The sequence below is a fragment of the Ursus americanus genome, chromosome 23, assembly GCF_024610735.1.
Source record: "Ursus americanus isolate L20-20 chromosome 23, mUrsAme1.1.p, whole genome shotgun sequence".
Classification (NCBI taxonomy): domain Eukaryota; kingdom Metazoa; phylum Chordata; class Mammalia; order Carnivora; family Ursidae; genus Ursus; species Ursus americanus.
Genome location: NC_142149.1, coordinates 1,350,930 through 1,373,374, shown reverse-complemented (window position 1 = coordinate 1,373,374; position 22,445 = coordinate 1,350,930). Strand labels below are relative to the sequence as shown.

General features: G+C 51.3%; 1 protein-coding gene across 2 annotated transcripts in view; it reads right to left on the bottom strand.

The window, feature by feature from the left end:
* Positions 1-22,445, bottom strand: part of NPLOC4 (NPL4 homolog, ubiquitin recognition factor) — a 60,659-nt gene that overhangs the window by 22,402 nt on the left and 15,812 nt on the right. Inside the window, exons 4-12 of one of the 2 annotated variants that reach the window (XM_045774892.2) lie at positions 21,542-21,718; positions 19,529-19,577; positions 18,690-18,784; positions 16,851-16,974; positions 15,853-16,032; positions 12,475-12,561; positions 10,165-10,236; positions 9,386-9,512; positions 4,313-4,473 (exon numbers count right to left, since the gene is read on the bottom strand). In XM_045774892.2, coding sequence (XP_045630848.1) covers positions 4,313-4,473; positions 9,386-9,512; positions 10,165-10,236; positions 12,475-12,561; positions 15,853-16,032; positions 16,851-16,974; positions 18,690-18,784; positions 19,529-19,577; positions 21,542-21,718 — 1,072 coding nt within the window. The remainder of the gene's footprint in view (positions 1-4,312; positions 4,474-9,385; positions 9,513-10,164; positions 10,237-12,474; positions 12,562-15,852; positions 16,033-16,850; positions 16,975-18,689; positions 18,785-19,528; positions 19,578-21,541; positions 21,719-22,445) is intronic. The other variant, XM_087854001.1, reaches the window with a different exon arrangement.

Below are 22,445 nucleotides of genomic sequence, written 5' to 3'. Positions count from 1 at the left end.
AGGACCCAGAGCTGCTCCCACATGGGCACCAGGATTCAGAGACCTGAGCTACTCGTAGAAGCAAAACCCTGCAGACCACCAGTGTAGCCCTGGCAAGGAGAACAAGGCTGGCTGGGGTGCACCTTACTCATCGGTGGAAACAAATGCACTCTGGTTCTACACGTGAGGAACGTGAGGGGCGGTCACACAAGAAATTTTACCACGGTGACCCCACTGAAACACACACGAAAAGGGGTACACGATGATACATACAAGCAGTACAAGTAAGAAAAACCAAGGAGTGATGAACCTGTCAGAGGGGGCTCCCTAGAGCTTCTACAGCACTGATAATGTCCTCTTTTTTAAAAAAGTATTTTTATTTATTGGCAGAGAGAGCACAAGCAGGGGGAGCGACAGGCAGAGGGAGAGGCAGGCTCCCCACTGAGCAAGGCGCCCAATGTGGGACTCGATCTCAGGACCCTGGGATCATGACCTGAGCCGAAGGCAGACGCTTCACCAACTCAGCCAGCCGGGCGCCCCTCTAGCTGCATTTTAAAAGCTCTTAGAGAGCTGTGGGCATAAGGGCGGCGAGGGTGCAGAGGACTCATCTCCGGAGGCTGCCCTCGGGCGTCCACTGGCACGTGCAGAGCCACTGTGGCGGAGCAGTACAGCGATGCCTTGCTCGCGGGGTGGGCTGGGCTGCCCCGACACACCGCTCAACGCTGACGCGCAGGGAGCAGCCCCTGCAATTGCACGGAGCAGGCGCACCTCGTCTCACCGCCTCGTACCGTGCTTCACAAGCACCATGAGTTTTCACGGCCTGAAGGTGTGTGGCAGCCCTGTGGTGAGCCGTTTCTCCCACAGTATTTGCTCACATTCTGGCGATTCATTTCAACCTTCTTTGTTGGATGCGTGGGGTGACCCGTGGACGGGGATCTCTCATGTTACGCAGACTTGCCAAGGGGCAGCAGCACAGTTTGAGAGGATGGACTCCAATTCAGAAAGAAAGCTCTCCTGGTCAACTGCTCTCAGACAGCATCACAAGCTACCGGGACTGGGCCGTGAAGGGAACAAGCGATGCTGCGAACTTCACTGCTGTCATAGTAAGACCTTGCCACGGCCACCCTAGCCTTCAGTGGCCACCACCCTGATCAGTCAGCAGCCACCCACATCCAGGCAAAAAGACTGACGTGCTGAAAGCTCAGATGACCCTTAACATTTTTCAGCAATAAGCTATTTGTAAATTAAGGTATGCACACTGTTTTTTAGACATCATCCTATGTACACTTAACTTCTTCGTGTACTTGGAAACCAAAACACCCATCTGACCCGCTTATTGCCCTATCCGCTTTATTGCGATGACTGGAACTGGGCCCGCAGCATCTCTGAAGCGTGCCTGCACCTGGGGCCCAAAGTACCGCCGGCAGGAAGGGCCTGGAAACAACACAGCTAAGCAGCAAAAACTCAGACAGAGTGCTGAGTGACACTGAGGCTCTCCCCACTCCTGAGAGCACGAGGGGCTGGCAGCTCTGGTTCCGCCCCTGCTGGAGGGCCACTGCTGCAGACAGAGACCCGCTCTACACAGGGCTGGGGTTTCAAACACACGGCCATTCTCCAACAAGATGATGCAAAATTTCTGCAGTGTATGGGGTGTTTAAACTGCACGAGGCAGCAGCCAAGCTGGAAACTTCTTAAGGACAAAAACTAAATCTCCCAGTCTTTCAGGGCCAAGGAGACAAAAGTGCAAAGTCTGGAAGACGACACCTTATGGAAAGGCAAGAATCAGCAGCAAATGGATTCTTACACAGATGTGAGTCAGACGTGACCCAGCTAAGTACTGCGTCCATGCAGTGGACAGCCCATCACCCCATTTCCCCACTAGAGGAAGGGGCAGCCCTCTCTGGTGGAGAGGCCCTCCAGGGTCTGTGGGTTTTAATACGCCGTGACCAGCACACAACAAAAACTTCCCGAACACCTGAAAAGAAAAGACGGACAATACAAAGGAAAAACAGACAACGGCTGCAAACGCACAGATGATACAAATGCTGGATGCAGAGTCTGAAAATACCAGGATCACAACCCATAATCAGAAGGGAAAAAAAATCAGCCAATCAAAACTGATCCAGAAATGACAGACAGATTTAGTAGATAACATTAAAACGCTCATTATAACTGCATCGCACATGGGCATGCAGTCAAGTGGAGACAGAGGAGCACCAGGTGAAAGGTGCGGTGGCGACAGCCACGGCACCCGGGGCCACACAGTTTGCCATCCAGGAGCGGCCACAGCCCAGACACCACTCAAGTCAGGACTACGGGCTGCAAAAATCAGCAGTGCAGACCCAAAATGAAGCAGAGAGAAAACGGACTGACGAGACGCCTGGGTGGTTCAGTCGGTGAAGTGTCTGCCTTCGGCTCAGGTCATGATCCCAGGGTCTTAGGATCGAGCCCCACGTCGGGCTCCCTGCTCAGTGGGGAGTCTGCTTCTCCCTCTGCTGCTCCCCGTGCTTGTACGCTCTCTTGCTATCTCTGTTCTCCCAAATTAATCAATAAAATCTTAAAACACACACACACACAGACTGAAATACAGCAAACAGAGCATCTGTGAGCTGTGGGATGACTTCAAGCAGCCAAATAGTCCCCGAAGGAGAGGGAGGAACCAAAACAAACAACAACAAAAAACCACCAAAACCAAAAAAAGCCCCAAAAAGATACTGAACGACTGGCACCCACAGAATTCTAAAAATGGTCCTGAAGTATCTCCGGCCTCCTCCCCAAGACTGTGAGTAAGACGAGAACTCATGCCCACATGGCAAAGGGGATTCTGCAGGTGTGATTAAGGTCACTAATCCACCGACTTTAAAGTCAGGAGAGGACCTTGGAGAGGCTAGGTGGGCCAGAAGGAACAACGAGAGCCTGTCAGGGCGCGCATGGGCAGAGGCGGGCAGAGGGACACGCTCATGCGGGCCGCCAGGGAGAAGCAGCAGACTGCCACGCTGTGAACTGCTGCAGGGCTGGACGCCCAGGCGCTCGGGCTGCCAACACCTCACGCTGCAGGTAATAAAATCAGAGCCAAACCAGCACCACTGAGGCTGAGCGCAGCCCAGAGCCCAAGCATGGGGCTGTGAGCAAACACACGTGTGTGGTCTTACGGCCACCACACCGACAGCCACTTGTGACAGCAGCAACACAAAATGAAGACGATGGCCAAAAAATGACGCAACTCACAGACCCAAGAAGCTCCACAAACCCTAAATGCAGGACACGTGAGAAAAACTGCCCAAGCACATCAAGACCGAGCTGCTAGAAAGCAGTAATGAGGACAGAACACAAGGGGCGCCTGGGGGCTCAGTCGGTGACGCGTCTGCCTTCGGCTCAGGTCATGATCTCGGGGTCCTGGGATCGAGCCCCGCATCGGGCTCCCTGCTCAGTGGGGAGTCTGCTTCTCCCTCTGCCTCTTGCCCCCCCTGGCTTGTGTCTCTCTTTGTGAGATAAACAAAAATCCTAAAAAGAGAGAGAGAGAGAAAGAGAGAGAACATAAAAAGCGGCCAGCAGGGCAAGCCCTATTATGGGTGGAAGAACCCATGAGGGTAACAGCCGGCTTCCCCACTGGAAACGCCCAGAATCTAGTAATACCAGAACCAACCTGCTAACCCAGAATCCTTTATGTGGTGAAAACAGCTTCAACATGAAGACAAGATACGCTTCCGACAGACAAAAGCTGCCTCGCGCCCGGAGAGAGAACTGAAGGAACCGTCCAGACAGCAGGACGGTGCCAGAGAGAAACCCGAGTCTGCCCAATCAGGAACCAAGGAGGTGCCTGGCCTGTAAGCAGGAGCAATTGCCAAGCTGAGGAGGAAAACAGACTTCCGGTCCTAGAGGGAAGCACCTAACTCCTCACGCGTTCAAACAGGACAGTCTCCAATAAAAATAGCTTTTATAGCTCTCACAAGAAACAAAGATTTAGAAATGGACAATGACGTGTCTAAATTGTTAGCTCACGTCTGATGCCCTGAGGAGAGCCCACGTACCCACCCCACAGCTCCACTGATGACTCCTGCTGAGGCTCTGACATATCCGGTCTTCTTATGTTCAGAAATGGAAATTGTGCTTGTGTCACGATGGTTTGATCTGGTGTCACAGATCCCCAACCCCGTGTGTGTTATTTCTACTACTGGTGAGAAGCCTCGAACATGATCTGGAATGCCGTTATCCACAAGGTGGGCTCTGGACCGCACCAGAAGACCAGCGCTGATAGGGCCACGGGGTCTGACACAGGTCAGCGTCCACACCATTCTCCATCCACGATCTCTGCACACCGTGGTGTTCTTACCTTGTAGAACACGTCGGGCACATACTGCTCACTGCTGGACTCCTTGGCGTAGCCGAGCTCAGGGGCGTCCTTGCAGGGCAGCAGGCACTCGTCGCGGACCAGTGCCATGCACTGATTGGACACCTGGTACCCTTCAAAGTGGACCTGGTTGTCGGGACCACCTGCAAGAGAGAGACCTTCATGGAGAATCCACCAGAGGAGACTCAAACCAAGTCTGTATGTGTTACGCGTCAATTCCGACCCACAGAACCAATAAACCCTCAAGAGTCTGCCTTGGGTAAGAATTCAAAAGCATCTGACGGCAACCTGACGAGTGGCTTGAGCACGTGGCCTGCATATGGGGCAGGAAGATGCCACCGCAGCTCCTCCGACAGGTCTCTGATACCCGCCCTAATTGTGCGTGCTGTCCTCAGGTGTCAGGGGCGTGAACGGCAGACAGAGCCCCACATCCCAGCAGACTTTTGTTCCCGAGTGGACAGAGCAGGGGGATGGAGATGGGCAGGACAAAAGGTGAAACAAGGCCAGTTTGCACCGGGGTCTCTGCGCTGCAGATGCCCACAGAGCCGCCACACGGTCTTCCAGCACCACACTCGGGAGGTGCGGACAGTGCGGCAGAGCCGGGGCCGCCGTGCTCACTGTGCTATGCACGGCCCGCGTGCCTTTCACCCCTAACCTCTCCGTCGTCATGCCATCAACTGTCCAGTGTGACGTAAAATTAGGGACACAGCGCAAAAGCCGCTGAGAGGGAAGCACCCAGTGAGTTAAACGGATCAGGGACCTGGCCGAGACGAGATCCTGAAGAGAAGGACGGGCCCCCTGTCGAAGGCAGGCCGAGCCTTTGGAGGAGGGACAACCAGAGGGTGCTGACTTGCACCGACACACACACGTGCACTTGAGCCATCTGGTCAGGCTCTGGCAACACTAATGTCTGCTATCATTTCCAGCTTTGGAGAATTAAAACCCTCAACATCTCTGTTTTAGTTACTTTGACAAAAACAAAATAATTTACTGATTAGGGAATAGAAATTTTTTCCATCTGGCTTTCCAACATTTACCAGAAACCAGACCTGGTGGCCAAATAGTCAGAGAAGTGAAGGGGGGTTGCAGAACAGCCTAAGAGGGGACAAGCCAGGGGCCTGCCGTCTGCTCGGCTTCACGCACCAGAGGCCAACAGTAGCCGGCTTCCAAAAGCACAGACGGGCTCCGGAGGCCCACTCAACAACCGAGCCTAGCATCTCTCTGGCCCTCACTCACACGCTGAGGAGAGCTGGCCGTGACCACTCCCTAACATCGAGGCAGCTTCACCCTCTGGCGTGCTCGGGGTTAGAAGTGCCATCATCGTACCACAGATGAGCGCGATGGTTTAGAAGGAGCAGCGGGCAAGGTGGGGAAGGAGTGCGGTGGGGCCGCCCACCCTCCGCGAGTGCCTCTGGCTCTCGTTTGACTCCAGGTATCGTAAACCTGCACTGGCTTCTAGCCTGAGCACTGAAGTGTGACGGGCCATAGGAGAAAAAAATCTGGCCTTTGAGAAACAGAGAAAGAGAAAGCATTAGTTGTAAAACTGAAGGCTGTTAAGAAAAAAAAAAAAAAGCAACATCCAGGGGTCCCCAGGTGGTGCAATTAAGTGTCCAATTCTTGGTTTCAGCTCAGGTCATGATCTCAGGGTCATGAGATCTAGCCCTCAGCCAGACTCCGAGCTCAGCAAGGAATCTGCTGGAGTTTCTCTCCTTCTCTCTCCCTCTGCCCCTCCCCACACATGGTCTCTAGCTCTCTCTCAAATAAAAAAAAAAATTTAAAGATTTTACTTATTTGACAGAGAGACAGCAAGAGAGAGAACACAAGCAGGGGGAGTGGAAGAGGGAGAGGGAGAAACAGGCTTCCTGCCGAGCAGGGAGCCTGACGTGGGGCTTGATCCCAGAGCCCTGGGATCATGACCTGAGCTGAAGGCAGACACTTAACGACCGAGCCACCCAGGAGCCCCTAAATTTAAAAAAAACAAAAGCAAAATTAATCCAAATGGATAGTTTCCAAAGGTAGATTCAGTGAGAGGACTGCCAACTGCCCTTTTCCATGTCGAGGAAGAAGACACCAAGCCCTGATGGGTTTCTTTATCCTTTCCGGAAACCCTGTACTGGCTGGGCTGTAGAGGCGGTGGGACAACCTAACGATAGGATCATTCCCTTCTCAAGTCAATCTGCCAAGGAAACCTGCACATGGGAGGAAAGGGCCTGTGGCAGAAGAACTCTGTGCCTGGGATGCAGCCTCAGGAAGGGACTCTTACAGCCCAGAGACATGGGTGGCCAGCCCACCAAGACAGAGAGGCCACCATCGGGGCAGGGAGTTTAAACTTAGGCTCAATGCTGCATTCTCCTTCTGCTAGATCCTTCGAGTTCAAAGGCACAAACCCCACGTATAATCATGACTCTCTTTCTCCACAGGTCTCAGTCTAGAACTGTTCTTGGCAGGAAGAGACAACGTGGAGCCTACAGCTGCAGCAGCAGCTGTGGGGGAACTGTGAGCACGGTGCCCGCAGAAGCACCATAAACCCCAGATGCAACAGTCAGTCTCCTGGGAGACGGCCACAAACACACAGGCCTGCTCCTTCCCAGCCCATCGGGGACTCAGGGATGGAGTACGGCCAGCGCAGCTCGGACAGCTTCATGGGGCAGCAACACGTTCCTGGTCAAGAACCACTGAGGCGGGGGAACAGCACACTTTGTCTGGGGGTCCAAGGTGTGGGATGCTGTGGATGGCCCCCCCCTCCGGTGGCCGCCCCTGAGAGTGGGAGAGTACTGCAAGCCTGAGCTCATTGCAGTGTTCAACGAGGGGGACAAGTCAGCAGAGAAACAAAGGGACTCTAACTGCAGATCTTATGATGAGTTATTTACTGTCTATAGTTCTGAAGCCTTTCAGTTAAGTGGCAATTCGGAAGGAAAAACTCCGTGGATGATCTAGACTCTCCCACCTCCCAACAAGAGGTATGAATCAGTAATTGAAGATACGGGCAGCCCCCAGGTAGAAATTATTTATAATCCTAAAAATGTGCCAGTTCCTTTGGCCCACTGAATAACTCCCCACAGACAAAGTAATTAAAAGGTCTAGGTTACCATGGGAGCCCACAGAAACCTGAGACAGCAGTTCTGGAATCCGTGAAAGTAATTTTTGGTTGCCCTCAACAATGGGGCACCCGGCTGGGGGGGTGGGGAGGGCTGCCAGCTGGAGTGGAAGAGGTGGGACACCTCACTGGTGTTTGGGGGAATCCCATACAACAAAGGACCGTTCCACATCCCACACGACCTTGAATATGCCCTGCACATTCTTATAGGCAAAAACCCCCATTTATGATCTCAGATTAGAATCAATTGTATTTAAGGGGCTCCTGGGTCGCTTGGTCAGTTAAATGTCTGTCTTGGGACCGGGTCATGATCCCAGGGCATCGGGATCCCTGATCAGAGAGGAGTCTGCTTATCCCTTTACCTCTGCTCGTGCTCTCAAATAAATAAAATCTTTTAAAAAAAGGGAAGAAGAATCCACCATTTTTTATATACATAAGCACAAAAAGAAATACGCAGTTTTAATCCATGGTGAGTTCTCTTAGCCAAGGGGTGGGGACACACCCAGCTCAGCGCTTCACGGAGGGCCGGTGAGCATCTCAGGAAAGCACGGCACTGGCGCCAGTGAGGCCCGAGAGCGAACGTCAGCTCTGGCTCCGTCCCCGAGCACTGGCGTACAGAAGTAGGCTGCTCTGTGCTATGGTTGGGTGGTCACTCTGCTTCCTCTGTTACACTGACATGTGCAGACAGGTGTATCATCTATGAACGTTACTCTCTGGACAGTAAAGGGTATCGCAAAGTACCCTGAACAAGGGGTTTCAAAGGGTGTCTGGCAGGTTGGAGAACCAGCAGTTTAAGCAGTGGCACCCAGGACATCCGCCTGGTGTGTTGTGGGGAGGGAAAAGGTACACGTTGCCCCCCCGGGGCACAGACAGAACGGGCATGGCAGAATTCCAGATGGCGCAAAAGGTGCTCCTCCCTGCTCCCCTCCCTGGCGTGCAGTCTGAGCTGCTCTCCCCGGCTGTCCTCACAGAAAGAGCCTATGCCAAGGAACTACTTTCCTGTAACCCTGGTCAACACTCCCATCCACTCCCTTAAGTACCTGGCCCAACAACAGTCCTAGAAAAATAAATCAACTCAGTTAATTCACACTAGCCTGTGAAAGTGCTGCCACTGCCTCTCACTCCTCAAAAGTACGTTCATTTCAAAAAGAAAGTGCTGTCAATCCGACTGGATCTTAACAATTCAAGCAGTGTTTTTCTCCATGGTTCTCATGACAGTTCCCTCAACTGGGATTAATAGGGGATCCAGTTACTTACCAACATGTTTGGGCTACTTGTAAACTTGTCTTTGTTAAATTAGGGGTGCTTCTTTCTACAGAACTAGGGGAAGGATGGCTACCATGAACAAACTGGGTTACTGTTCAGTGAGAGTAGAAGCCAGGTCTTCACAGGATCCAAGTTAGTGTTTACTTTAAAAAAATGACCAGATACATGTGCTTTCATGAGTTGGTTCTCCAAGTTTATAATTCCCATTCTTTTTAAACTGTACAGTCCTATGACCGGTGTTTTTTCTAAGACAGCATATGTTAAGCATGTTATAAAAGATTTGGCTACCTTCTCATAGGTGATGATTTTTTATTACATACTTATGATGTACATAGCATGGAATACTATACACGTATCATTTCTCCCCCACACACACACACTCAGAAATGGTCTTAAAATGACTCCCACCGTAAATCCTTTTCTCCTACACAGCCAGACAGACAGTCATCTTTGGTTACTGGAAGGAGCAAAAGCAGCCCTGAGTGAAGATCCAGAATCAAGCTGACTTCAACTCAGAACGCTGAGCGGATGAGAGAAGAGCTATTTGAGGCCCCGATTCTAGTAGTTCTGCGGGTGGTGCGGGTAAGTTCAGGATTTTTACCATAACACAGAAAGAGGAATCATGTCCCACAGGCACATTAAGGAAATCTACCGTGGCTGGAACTCTCCCAGGAGAGGAGCAGAGCACATACCTGTAGCCACTGCAGTGACGAACTTGGACCCAAAATGTCCATCTGGAGAGAGTCGACATATGTTAGGGTGCTTATTTTGGAAGTCTCCTGCAGTGATACATTCTTCCGAACTCAAGAAATAGGTGTCCTAAGAAAAGAGAGCCGGCATTTCCAGTTTTACAGCACCATGGGGAAACATACTCCTATTTCTTCTTTAGAAAATATCAAGAACTTAACGTAGCCTGTCAAATACTGCATGAAACAAACACCCACAGTCCCTGGCTGTCACAGACTCCTCCTCTCCCACCATGAATAACTAGGAAGGCCAGAAGCATCAGGCATCCACCCCCACGGGCTGACCTCCAAAAAACACTGCTGGGTGAAGGCCGGAGGAGTTGCTCTGCAAGACACAATCAACAGACTAAGCCTTAATTTATCAAGAACACAGTGTTGAAAATAATTTGGTCTAAAAACCAGGATGAGGGACGCCTGGGTGACACAGTCAGCGAAGCATCTGCCTTCAGCTCAGGTCGTGATCCCAGGGTCCTGGGATGGAGTCCCACATGGGCTCCTTGCTCAGCCGGGATCCTGCTTCTCCCTCTGCCTCCCGTTCCCCTGCTTGTGTGTGCACATTTTCTCTCTCTCTCTCTGACAAATAATGAATGAATAAAATCTTAAAAAAAAAAAAAAAAGCCAGGATAAGCTGTGCAGAGCCACCCTGCCAGCGTGAGCCAGAGCTGGCTTGTAACCAAGCTGCAGGCTGAGCTAAGTGGACACTGGGCACTCCCATCTCATCTCACCTTATTCCGGCTGTATCGGACGGTCCCTTTCCGGGTGTCTTCTGAGACGAGGTCTGTAAATATCCAGCCAACCTGCACAAAAAAGGAAAGTATCCTCTGAGCCTCTCCCTGAAACAAGTGACGAATGTTTTCTGGCCTCTGCACAGAGACCTTATGAGCATTTCCGTAAGAGACTTCTGTGACCCAGTTCTTTCTAGGTGAGGCAGATCCTTAGCTAAGCTACCAGAGCTTTCAAACGCCACCCAGATGAAAATGGCCACCCTCCTCTGGCGGTGCTGGCCTGGAGGTGACAGTGCATGAGCAGAGCTCATTTCTCTGTTAGAAGCCCCAGGGCACCAACTCTGTACCCAGCACTGTGCTGGCTTCAGGGGGAACCCCCAGGGGTGAACCAGATTAACAGAATGCCTACACCCCAAAGAGGAAGACAGACAATGAGCAAACAGAGACAATGCTATTTCAAATGCTAAGGTTTTCTCCATGAGATAAGAAAATGGACTCCCTACAGAAAGCATTTAAAATAAGGACCACCACCACGGAGTCCTTACCGAGTGGCCCCTTTGTGCTCTGCTACAGGACTGAAGAGAGCAAGTGAAGGCACGAGCTGCTGAAACCCCGTTATTGGGGCACCCTCCCGCCGGTCCCAGACAGCTGCCTGTCTGTGTGCTCTGTGGTCCCTAGCCTTCCTGCGCGCATGAACCTCACAGCCGGTTGCCCATTCCTGAACCAGAACCGGACTGAGAGGTTTACAAGTGGGGCTGGACCCCGAGTACACATCCTTTGGAGAAGGGACGTGGTGCCCATGACCCTGTCCAGCAGAACCCTGATACAGAACGCTTCAACATCTCCTGTAACATAAGACCAGGCAAACGTGGAGAACTTCATTTTCTTTAAAAATACCCAAACAAAAAACCCATGGAGGATGCAGCAAAGGAATGGAACCTTGTGGTGTCAACGGGCCCAGGCAGTGAGTAGAGCAGAGCCAAAGCCAGGCGGAAATCAGCTAGGGCAGCAGAGAAAGATACTGAACAAGAGAAACTTCAAAAATTTAAACCAAAATATGACCCTAAACCAACATGCTGACTCCTGGGGCACCCGGGGGGCTCCATCAGTTAAGTGTATGACCCTTGATCTCAGCTCAGGTCATGATCTCAGGGTTGTGAGTCCAAGCCCCACGCTGGTCCCACACTGGGCTCCACACTTGGTGTGGGGTCTACTTTAAAAAAAAAAAAAAAAAAGATGCTGATTCCTTACTAGTAACAATAGGACACTGTTTTCTTAAAACTTATGTTAAAATGACTTTGCTCTATAAGCCCCTAGGCTTACAAACACATTCCCTATTTTCCCCCGTTTATCTGTAGGGAGTTATTTTTTCACTAAGTTTATTAACAAAGAAAGGATAAAACTTATGGGATGCCTGGGTGGCTCAGTGGGTGAAGCATCTGCCTTCGGCTCAGGTCACAATCCCAGGGTCCTGGGATGGAGCCCCATGTCGGGCTCCCTGCTCAGCGGGGAGTCTGCTTCCCCCTCTCCCTCTGCCTGCTGCTCCCCCTGCTTGTGCTCTCTGTCCAACAAAGAAATAAAATCTTAAAAAAAAAAGAAAAAGGATAAAACTTACATAGCTATGAACATTGAAATTCTAAGAGGTATTCAAATTCACCTTCACCATTTCCCTATAGAAGCCCTCCTGTAAAGCTCCTGGGAACTCCACCAAGAATGTGACACAGACCCGATGAACAGGCTCAACACAGAAGCTCTTCCGCCTTCTAACCGCCCAGTGAAACTAGGAAACCTCACGTGCGCACACAGCTGAACTAGCAACAGGAAATCCAGGGATGACGGAAGAGGGAGTGCCAGAGGTCCAAGCGCCCGGGGCAGAAAATGAAGGGGCGGCAAGGACACGTGAAGGGAGGGCTCCCACAAACAGGCCAGGCCTCGGTGTGCAGGCAGCAGCGAGGCTCCTTCCTGGGCAGGAAGAAGGGGTCTGGCTCCTGCTGCCTCTTTCTTCCACCCTCTGAAGCTGTCCTCAGGAAGTGGGACAGACAGATCTCAACGTAACAGCCCCAGCATAGGGATCATTGCTTTCATTTTACTTTAAATCAGAGAAATGTTCTCTTTCTATTTCAAATCCGAGGATCATAAAAGCTACGGCGTCCAGAAAACACAAGCAGGCTTTACAACATGCCGGGCCCGGCACGACCTCGACCAGCTGGGAGGTCAGTTCCAGAGAAGGCCTGACCATGCCGCCCACCTGGATGTTCCCAACACAGAGCCCTGGTCCCCCCTTCAAAGGCCAGCAGAATGCCTCAGTACCTTCCTCAGGCCAAGCTTGGCAGCAATTTCATCCACCACCTCAGCTTTCGGGTCTTCCAGAAGCTCCAGGCTGTTCTGTGTGCCAATCTGTTAGGGTAGTAAAGGGAGAAGACGGACTCAGAGGAGCCTGCGGTCATCCCAGTCCGATTCTGGCTCAGGAGTCCCAAGGGGCACCCCTCTACCCCTTGCCAAAAAGGAGAATTACGGCAGCAGAAAAAGTTGACATCCAGATAAAACACAGCCCGAGCCCTCCAGGCTTTGCCCCTTATCAGGCTGCGTTGTGCTTTCCAATCAAGACTCAGGGGACGAGAAGATGGTGACACTCAGGCTGGTTCACATCACACAGTTTCTTGTCAAGTGTGTGGTTGCTCTCAGGACTGAGGAAGGCTGTCTACACATACTTTTGGTGGGTTCCTTCACCAGGGAAAGTCAGTTTCAAAACTCCTTCGGATAAAGAGTTTCCTTCCAAATAGGTTTGGGTACATCAGGCAAGATTCCAGCTGTAAGGTAGCATTTGTTTCCAGAAAACGGGCTGGGAAAATCTGTGTGCGGCTCCTGCAGGGGTACTGCTGAGCTTCACAGGCAGTACTGAGTGCGAGACAAGAGATGAATGGAAAAGGCACCTGAACTCAGCAACCTGCTGGTTGATGGGCAGAGCACTGGGCATGGGGCGGCACAGGGGCCCGGACTCTGACTGGCTCACATGCAGCCTAAACCGGCCACAGGACCCCAACTTCCTGCAGTAGACAAAGCTTGCCGAAATCCTTCCTCTGCCCTGAAATGCAGCTCGAGGGTCATTAATAGTAAGTATCATACGTAGCAGAAAGCCCGGCCACAGGAACAGGAAAATGAAGGTAATCCCAAACCAAGTTATACTAATTAGGTATATCCTTGCAAATGAGTCAAACTCTGGCAAAACAACAAAAGAACTTTCTATTGCTCGGTACTAGCAATACAGAGATCTTTAATCCCTCCGCAGCAAAGGTCGCACCGCAAACTCAGAACAAATCTAAGGATCCGGTTTCATGACCTGTGGCAGCATGAGCTTCAACTTCTAATGAGCTGCAGGTTACTGGAGGTCAGTGGTTTCAACCTTCAGGATCCCCACATTGGGGGCTCTGGTGATGCCGCTAGTAATCTGGTCGCCAGAGGCTCCTGTTTCCGTGTTTTATTCAATCACGCTCCTAACACGACTGCTGAAACTCCTCACGAAAGACGCTTTCCACAAAATTAAATCTGAACATCCTGTGCTTCCACAAGCAGCTCCCTGGTTACAGAGCACACAGCGTCACGGAGCCCTGGCGGTTAGGTAATCCCCGCTCCCTGGCGGGGTCTCCATCGCCACCTAGTGTCTTAAATGAACCAGCACAGAAGCCCCCCGCCCCCCCACCTCTGCAGCTCTCAGTAAATATGGAAACTGGCAAAGGGGTGTAGACTGCACTCCAGCTCTGCATAAACACAGCCAGGGAGACAACGGCATGTGCGCAGGAGCCACAGACCGGCCAGGAGCCAGCAGCCACAGGGCCTGAAGCTTCACTCTGATTTACTTAGGACGTCGGCTGGTCACGGGGTGACTCACAGACACAGTGCAAGGTGACTACGGTGAGTACAGTATGGCATACACCCAAAGAAAGAAGGAGAGTGGTATGAATATCTGTGTATTTGCTTGTATTTTAAAAACTTAAAACTTGAAAAACCTACACCACACATTCTAGAAAAAGAGGGATAGGATGAAGGCTTGTTTGTAGATCTGACTTTGGAAGCCTTTTTTCCCAACATTTTAACTACAAATCTCTCTTTTTTTTAATATTTTATTTATTTATTTGACAGAGAGAGAGACAGCCAGCGAGAGAGGGAACACAAGCAGGGGGAGTGGGAGAGGAAGAAGCAGGCTCCCAGCAGAGCAGGGAGCCCGACGCGGGGCTCGATCCCAGCACCCCGGGATCACGCCCTGGGCCGAGGGCAGATGCCTAACGACTGAGCCACCCAGGCGCCCCTACAAATTTCAAACATACAGCAAAGTTTAAAGAATCTCGCAGTGAGGACCCACATACCCGTTATGTAGCTTCGGCTACAAATGCTTACTCTACTCAATCCACCCCTCTGGTCACCCCCAAGCCCTCTTCGTTTTCTGTTACACTTCACAGTAAACTGCACACACAAGGACTCCTCCCAAGTACCTCACGACACACATCGTGGACTAGAATTCAATGTTTATGGTTTCCACTTTTGTAAAGAATACACACACACACACACACACACGATGAAACATACTGCCTAAATATTTCATAGCATTATACAACAAATATATATATAAAAAATCAATCCCGGGATGCCCGGGTGGCTCAGTAGATGATATACTGTATTTATGAATGGGGGCAGTTAATTGTGTAGGACCATGGTTCTTAAAAGGGTGATTCCCCAGACGTGCAACAGGAAAGTGAACACTATTAGCAATGCAAATTCTTGGCCCCACCCCAGACCTACAGAATCTTGAAACTGTGTGTTAAGCGTCTGCCTCCGAGATCACAGGGTCCTGGGATTAAGCCCGGCGCTGGGCTCCTTGCTCAGCAGGGAGCCTGCTTTTCCCTCTGCCTCTGCAGTTCCCTCTGCTTGTGCTCTTGTCGCTCTCTCAAATAAATAAAATCTTAAAAAAAAAAATAAAATCAATCCCTAAATACCGAAAATAAAACAAAGGAACATATAAATGTGTTACCTAGGTGATGGCACAGTCATACAGAGAAACCTTCCAAGTGACTTTAAAACATAGAGTGATTGCTGGTCCCTCATGAGACACAGCCTGAAGATCCTCCTCCTTCCACAAAAAACAAAAACAAAAACAAACCACCTTCAACCGTTTGCAGTCCTACACTGGTAGTGATTTTGGTACCGCCATTCTAAGGCAGTTGCGTGTATGGTGTGGGATAAAGGACACGAGTAACCCCGGGATCCTCTAACTCCATCATTTCTGGGCCAGCTGACCACAGACATGGGCGAAGGAGATAGAGAATGACAAGGGGGGGAGCAGTCCTTGTGGCACTTTGGGGAAACCAACAGAAGTGGAACACAGCCAAGAGATTAAAATATTGCATCAACGTCCGATTTACTGACATTGACAAGAGTCCTTATTATCAGGTAAGACAACGTCCTTATGCTCTAGAAATGCACACGGAAATATTGAGCGGCCATGAGCTTACCCTCCAAGAATTCTGAAAATAAACACTGCGCCTGCGCGCGTGTGTACAGAGACGGACATGGAGACAGACTGGGCAAATGACAGAGCAGAGGAAGTGAAATGAAGTGTGAGACAGAGTCCCGCACGGCCTTCAGAGCCGGGCAACACAGAGGCCGCGGCCGGTGAGGCCTGAGCTCGCCTACCTGAGGAGGCTCGTAAATGGCAGCTACCTCGGCCCTGATGCCCAGAGGGATGTCTTTGTGCTCCGTATACCGTCCGTACAAGTAGCCGAAGTGCTGGTTCCCCGTCTTCCTCCAGAAGTCAAGGAAGCGATCGGCAACCGTGTGATTCTCAAACATGATATTGTCCACGTGTCTGTATTTCTGTAGAGCAAACAACGGGCTAATGAATCCACTCTGTTGGAAATAACTTATTTTTCTAGTATAAGCCATTCATAAATCTCCACCCAGCTCTTTACACACGCCGCACACATTTTAAAACGTGCTCTGCCCTTAAGACCGTTTCAGATTCTAGAGGGTGGGTGGGGTAAGGGGTGGGATTCCTCAATAAGTTAATTCAAATTTATCTCACTGGGATTTCACCTGAAGTGCAGGTTTTCACAATCTCACAAAAGGTAGTTTTCAAAAAGAGAGAACAGGGAGAAAGAAGAGAAAGAAAGCAGTTTCCAAGCAATCCCAAAGGTAGTGGAGAGCTCTCTACAGAGCAAACGTGGGCCAGCAGTGCAGAAAAGATGAGGGGGGCACAGAGACCAGAGGGGAAGAAGCCAAAACACTGCGTGCAGCTTTCCCTGGTCTCTTCCTCCTTCCAGAGCCCAGCTCCCTTCTTTACCTGGACAGGTGCTCTGAACGGCTCTGTTACCAGCTTCCAGAGCCATGGTTTCTTAGAAGGCAAAGTGCAAGCACGAAGCATTTTAAATAGTCCCCGAGAAAGTTCTGCCTCCATGCAAGCCGACCAAAGAGAAAACAAAATACTCCCCCCTCCACGCGAGGAACAGCTAGACATCTCACCAATACCGTCTCCAGCGTATGACCTGGAAGTGCACTTGGACCTGCCACAGACAGCGCACTCTGCCAGGGGCGGCTCCCTCCAAGGAGGGCCTTTTCTGCAAATGCTCGCTTCTGAGCCATGAACACAAATCTACTGCCTTCCACTGTCTAGACGGACACAGTGAACAACTCACCTGTCTGTTCAGCGTGATGGCACTTGGCTGGCACTTAGTACAGATGCCGTTAGGCCACGGAAGGTGTCCCTCACACCCTGATTTAATCTTGCAACTGATGTTCTCCAGGGCAACAAACTTCCCCCTGAGTAAGAAGACGCAGCTTAATTACTTCAACACTCCAAGAGTGAAAACTTTAGCAGGAGACTGGAAATCGCATGTCAAATGTCTTACGCCTGCAGAACAGAGTTCTAGGAAGCTAAGCACGTGGCAGGCAGCAGCAGGGGAAACGCGTGAAGAACTGCTATCGTGGGCCCCCAGCTTCTGTCCTGCACACGGAGACTATGCAGAAACATAGAAGTGTTTCTCTATAAAAGTCTCTGTTTTCAATGTCTGTCGCTACCACCCATGAAGATTTTCAAGGATACTATTAAACCCCTATTGATCTAACCTGAGCTGCTGACCGGAAACAAAGCTTATTGTTAAGTTTCATTAACTTATCAGCAACATCTACATCATGAGTCCAGTACTTACATGTTTGTAAAAAACTCTGAATCACAGGGAGAAACCCTGATGAGGGCACCTCAAGAAGACACCTTCCCCGGCTACTGGCTGAAATAAAGACCATCCAGCGAGGAATCCAGGGCCCCACCCTGACGTGGGGTGGGTGCACACAGGTGCCTTCGCCCTCTGCCAGTTTCCCACGGACAGAACGGTCCAGGAACTCGATCCTGTCTTCACAGGCCAAGAGCATACTGGCCTGTGGGCCCCTGGGAAGCAGTGACCGCCACCAGCCTACAGGGGACCGAGAGCTGCCAATGTGCGCCCCCATGGGATACCGGGGCCTGGACCCAGACTGGTAGAAGGCTGACGGATTTCAGCACAACGAAGCTCTACTCGTTCCCTAATCCAGAAAGTTCCATGGCTTACCCCACTGACAGGCAAGAATGGGTTTCTGGTAGGATTTTTTTCTCGTGGTCTTTTTTAAAAAAGCCATTTTAGGGTGTCAGCAGGTTGTCAGAGAAAAACTATAATCAGGCCAACATGACATTCTTCACAAAATGTTGCTGACTTGGGTTCAGCCGCCATCTCCTCCTGCTGCACTGATGGGAATTATAAAACCATGGTATGAAGTCCACTACCTTCTGGGAAGGTGAACATGTAGTCGTACAGGCAACAGAAAGGGGTCGCTCAGGAAGTACTTGACATGGTTTAAAAGAAATCACAGTGCTCTCAGCCCTCTCCGGCCACCGTCACAGCCTGCGCGGGGAGCCAGGAGATGGCCGCCCCACCGCCCGCCTGAGCCTGCACAGCTCTCGTCGAGGCGCCGAGGCCCAGCCGCGGACAGCCCAGCCGCGGCCGGCACCGTTGCTTCAGCCTCCGCGATGGCAATGCCATCAAGCTGATAAAGAGGCAGGCTCCAGGGCAAGGGGCTGATGGGGGCTGTGGAATAGGTGAGCCGAGATAACCATGGGCCGGTTCAGTTTTTCTGAAAAGCAGAGGAGGACGAGCTCTCACCACCCTCGCACCTTACCTCCTCCGCCCTCACGTAAGGCTAAGTTACCCGCCTGCAGGAAGCCTGGGGGTGTTCCCCAGGACCTCTACGGTGGCCACTGCCAACCTGGCATCTGCCCCACACTCGGGCACGCGGATGACCACAGGGTGTCAGAGTCTCCACCCCTGTTTCTTTTTTGAATTGGGGCAAAAGTCACAACTCGAATGCTCTGTGCCCAGACCCTGAGCTTTGCTCTTCTCATTCATATGCTCACAGGCTTGAAGCAACACCTGCCAGATACACAAAAGGAGCTTCTGCTCGCCAAAGCCACACCGGCACAGCCTAACTCCGCTCAAGTTGCTTACTTGTCGGCCCCCCCGGTCAGCTTGCGGATGTAGGCGTGGAAGGACATGTGCTTCACAGGAGGTTCGAGATGGTTCAGGTAGTCCTCGTCAAACGGCTGCCAAAACACACACAGTCAGTACAGTCACGCACCTGCGGGCGTCTCGAGGCCGGAGAGGCGGGCAGCCAAGCTTCGCTGCACGCAGGGAGAGACCAAGCCAGGACCCGTGGAGGGCAACAAAAGAGGACAGGCGCTTGGTTCTCACTTATCATTCTAGCGCGGAACCAAAGGTTTCTTTGTGTGCTAGTTATCTCTCCGAGACTAAAATGAATCTCTATTACAGTACAAAATGCTCTAGGTCAAGTAAATATTAAGATTTTGAGGAAAAACAAAGTAGCCCATAAGCTGAAGAGGAGGCTCATGAAGAAAATCCGGTTGGCCTCGCTGCCGTAAATTCAGCACTAACCAGTTACCAGTCAGCATTATTACGGTAACTCTCAACCTCACCAGGACGAATCAGGAGGAGGACGTGAGACTAGGGGAAAGTAAATCAAAGCAGTGAGGAGCACAGAAACTGCCAGCCCCAGCTCTGTGTCAGGGTTTAAAACGATTGTCCAGGGGCCTCCATCACAGCCGTACAAACGCTTCAGCCATTCGTAATCCACCCAGAAGGTCACTCCCACAAATAAAGGCTCGTCCTCCTCAAGCAGCTTGCACTAGTGGGAACACGAGGCCCGGGGCAACAAACAGGTAAGTTCTTTTCCCCACTCTGACCCAGCACAGGGGCGCAGGGAAAGTACTGACGTGCTCCGGGAGCAGCCCCTCCCGCCAGCCCAGAACTTACGCTGCACGGACTCTCACCTCTAGCGGAACACAATGCACACATTTCCCCAAGGGGCCGTGTCGGCACCTGAGAGCACAGGGCAAGAGAAACACACAGCAATTAGTACGCCTGCTCTCCTGTTGCTGCCTCCCTAAGTTTTTGATATTTATAATGTACGCCATACTTAAGAGAGTATTTCCCTACCTGTGTGAATTATTTTATTCATTTTTCCTTTCTTTATTTTTAAGTCAACTCAATGCCCAACACGGGGCTCAAACTCACAAGCCCGAATCAGGAGTTGCATGCTCTACGACAGCCCCGCCAGGCACCCCCCCCCCCCGTATGGAATTATTTTAGATGGTAGGTGAGCATTTTTTATTTTAATATGGTTTAGTATTTATTTCTATTTGTATTAGAAAAAACTGCCCACCACGTCAAACCTGTGATTCGATGGATAACAACTGCTTAAAATGACACTAAATACAAGCAAAAGCGAATGGGCTAAAAACAGATTTAAACAGATGTTAAGCAAACACTAAGGAAGCTGGGATGTGGACGTGGCAAAAACACCTTGTCAGCGGGACAGAAGTAACTCCAGTTGGGAAAACACCCATTTCGTGCACGTTTTGGAAAAAGCATGAAGACGCCTGGCTCTATGGGTTTCAGTGACTGCAGTCAGAGAAGCCTTCGATGCCCCACACGCACAATGTGCTCGGATGAGGAGGCGGTGGTGGCTGGTGGGAAAGCAGAGGGGCCGTCCCTCTGGGCTCGACTGGATCCTTTCCTGAATGGGGTCACAACTCCTGGATGCACGTGCGCTCTACACTTCAGAGTAGAGACAGCCTGTGTCTCCTAACAGCCGGCTCTTACAGATGGCAGGCCGGAACGCTCGCACACACGCACACAAGCACCCTCCAGAAGATCCCTAATGAAGCCCTGAAGACACAGATCACAGGGGGAGCCAGCACGGGTTCCCGGGGAGGAAATGCAAACGAAGGGGCATGCGGGCTGACGGCGATGCTGTGAAGCCGCTCCACGCCAGCCGCAGCAGAGTGCCATTTGAGGCTCCTCAATCTAAAACGAGTTGCTAATGCAGCACTTAGAACCCCGATATCTCAATGTCAGCACCCTGTCATGTTTACGGAGTGATGCAGTTACAGAAGGCTCTACTGCAGAGACAAACCACCTTCGCTCAGACATTTCACATCACCGAGTGTAAACGCAGGTATTTCTAACCAGTTTATAAACTGCCGGGGCGCCTGGGTAGCTCAGTCAGTGAAGCGCCCAACTCTGGATTTCAGCTCAGGTCACAATCGCGGGGTCATGGGATCAAGCCCCACATCTGGCTCCACGCTCAGTGGGGAGTCTGCCCCAGATTCTCCCTCTGCCCCTCCCCCACACGTCTGCACCATGCCTGCGCGCTCTAAGATAAATGAATCTTTAAAAATTTTTTAAATGTTTTAAAAAATAAAAAGAACTGCAAAAAATCACAAATACAGAAACGTACTCAAACATTTCTGTTTCATATGACCCTAGCTGAAGGGCAAATATTCCAAGGAGCAGCATGCTGAGCACATGAAGCACCCACTGAAAAGAATGGGAAGAGCGCGCTGTGATGTGACGCCGACACTTCCCGACTGCCATCCTACGAGATGAGCTGAGCAAGCGCCTCGCGCTGCTGGGGGGCCGCCATCACCCCTTCCTGCCCTGGCGCACCTGCTGAAGCCCGATGCACTGCGTGGCGGGCAAGAACTCAGCAGTGCGTCGCGGTCGAGACTGGGTTTCAGTTTCCTCCCTTCTCCAAATTTCTTAGTTCCAAACACTTGAAAGCTTTTGAAAGTACATGGGGACATGGGGAACACACTTTGAGATTCACGCAACAAGAAAAAGCTTGAAAAATAACTTGAAGTGAAATTTTATCTGAAAACAGATGGTCAAACTCAAAACTTGTGTTTCTTCAGTAGATACTCAAACAGGGCGCGTTACAAACATCTCACTCCCTGAGCCATTCAGGTCAGCACAACAGGGACCGGAACCCCACCAACACTTACAGCTGTGGGTCACGGCTTCGATAAATCTTCCCGTCCTGCTTGCTGAGGTACTGGTCGATCTCATCCTCCACCACACTGGGAGCACCGCAGGCCTTCAGCCCTGGCGGGGCCGACGTCTCCATTTCCGAGGAGGGGCCAGCGAGGCCCGAGGGAAACAGGAACAGCAGATCTCCATGCCTGTCAAACGACAAACACAGGGCAGGGCCTGCCTTCTATCCTCCCACAACCTGGGCTGCACAGATGAGCGGCTCACCCTCATGTGAGGGTCTCCGACATCCAAGAGGCAAATGCCAACCTCCCTGAAAGCCTGAATAATGAGGCCTCTAACTTTAAGAGACCAGAATCCTGCCTTTGCACCTCCCCTATGCTCCTTAGCATTCTAAAGGTCAGAGCGGGTTCTTCATAACCGTGACTTACTTTTACAGCTGTAAAAATCCATATGCCCGTGCGACTGCACACAGATGAAATACAGCCACAAGAGACACACCTGGCCTGCAGGCAGCGTTCTTCCTACTTCTCACTCTGGGATTGGCTCCCGCTTTTCCTTGTTCATTCCTTACCGTCTACTATTCGGCACCCCGACACTTCACCTACCTGGTACACAGCCTTCTGCTTCTTTCTCTGCGCTCATCCCCCCCCCACACACACGTCTATTCAGACACCATATGATGCTGCTTGACAAAAATGAGATTATCAAAGACACGCATTTTGCATTTGCTTTTCTCATTCAACAATACCTGGCCCCAGGTCCCTCCAAACACGGGGTCTGTGTCTGGTCACTGCCTCTGATGGCGGCACAGCGCCTGCAGCGGGCCCGACCCACCACTTACGCCCGTGCTCCCACACCGACGGGCACGTGCACCACCGACAGGTTCTACCACCAAGAACAGCACTTGAGGAAAGG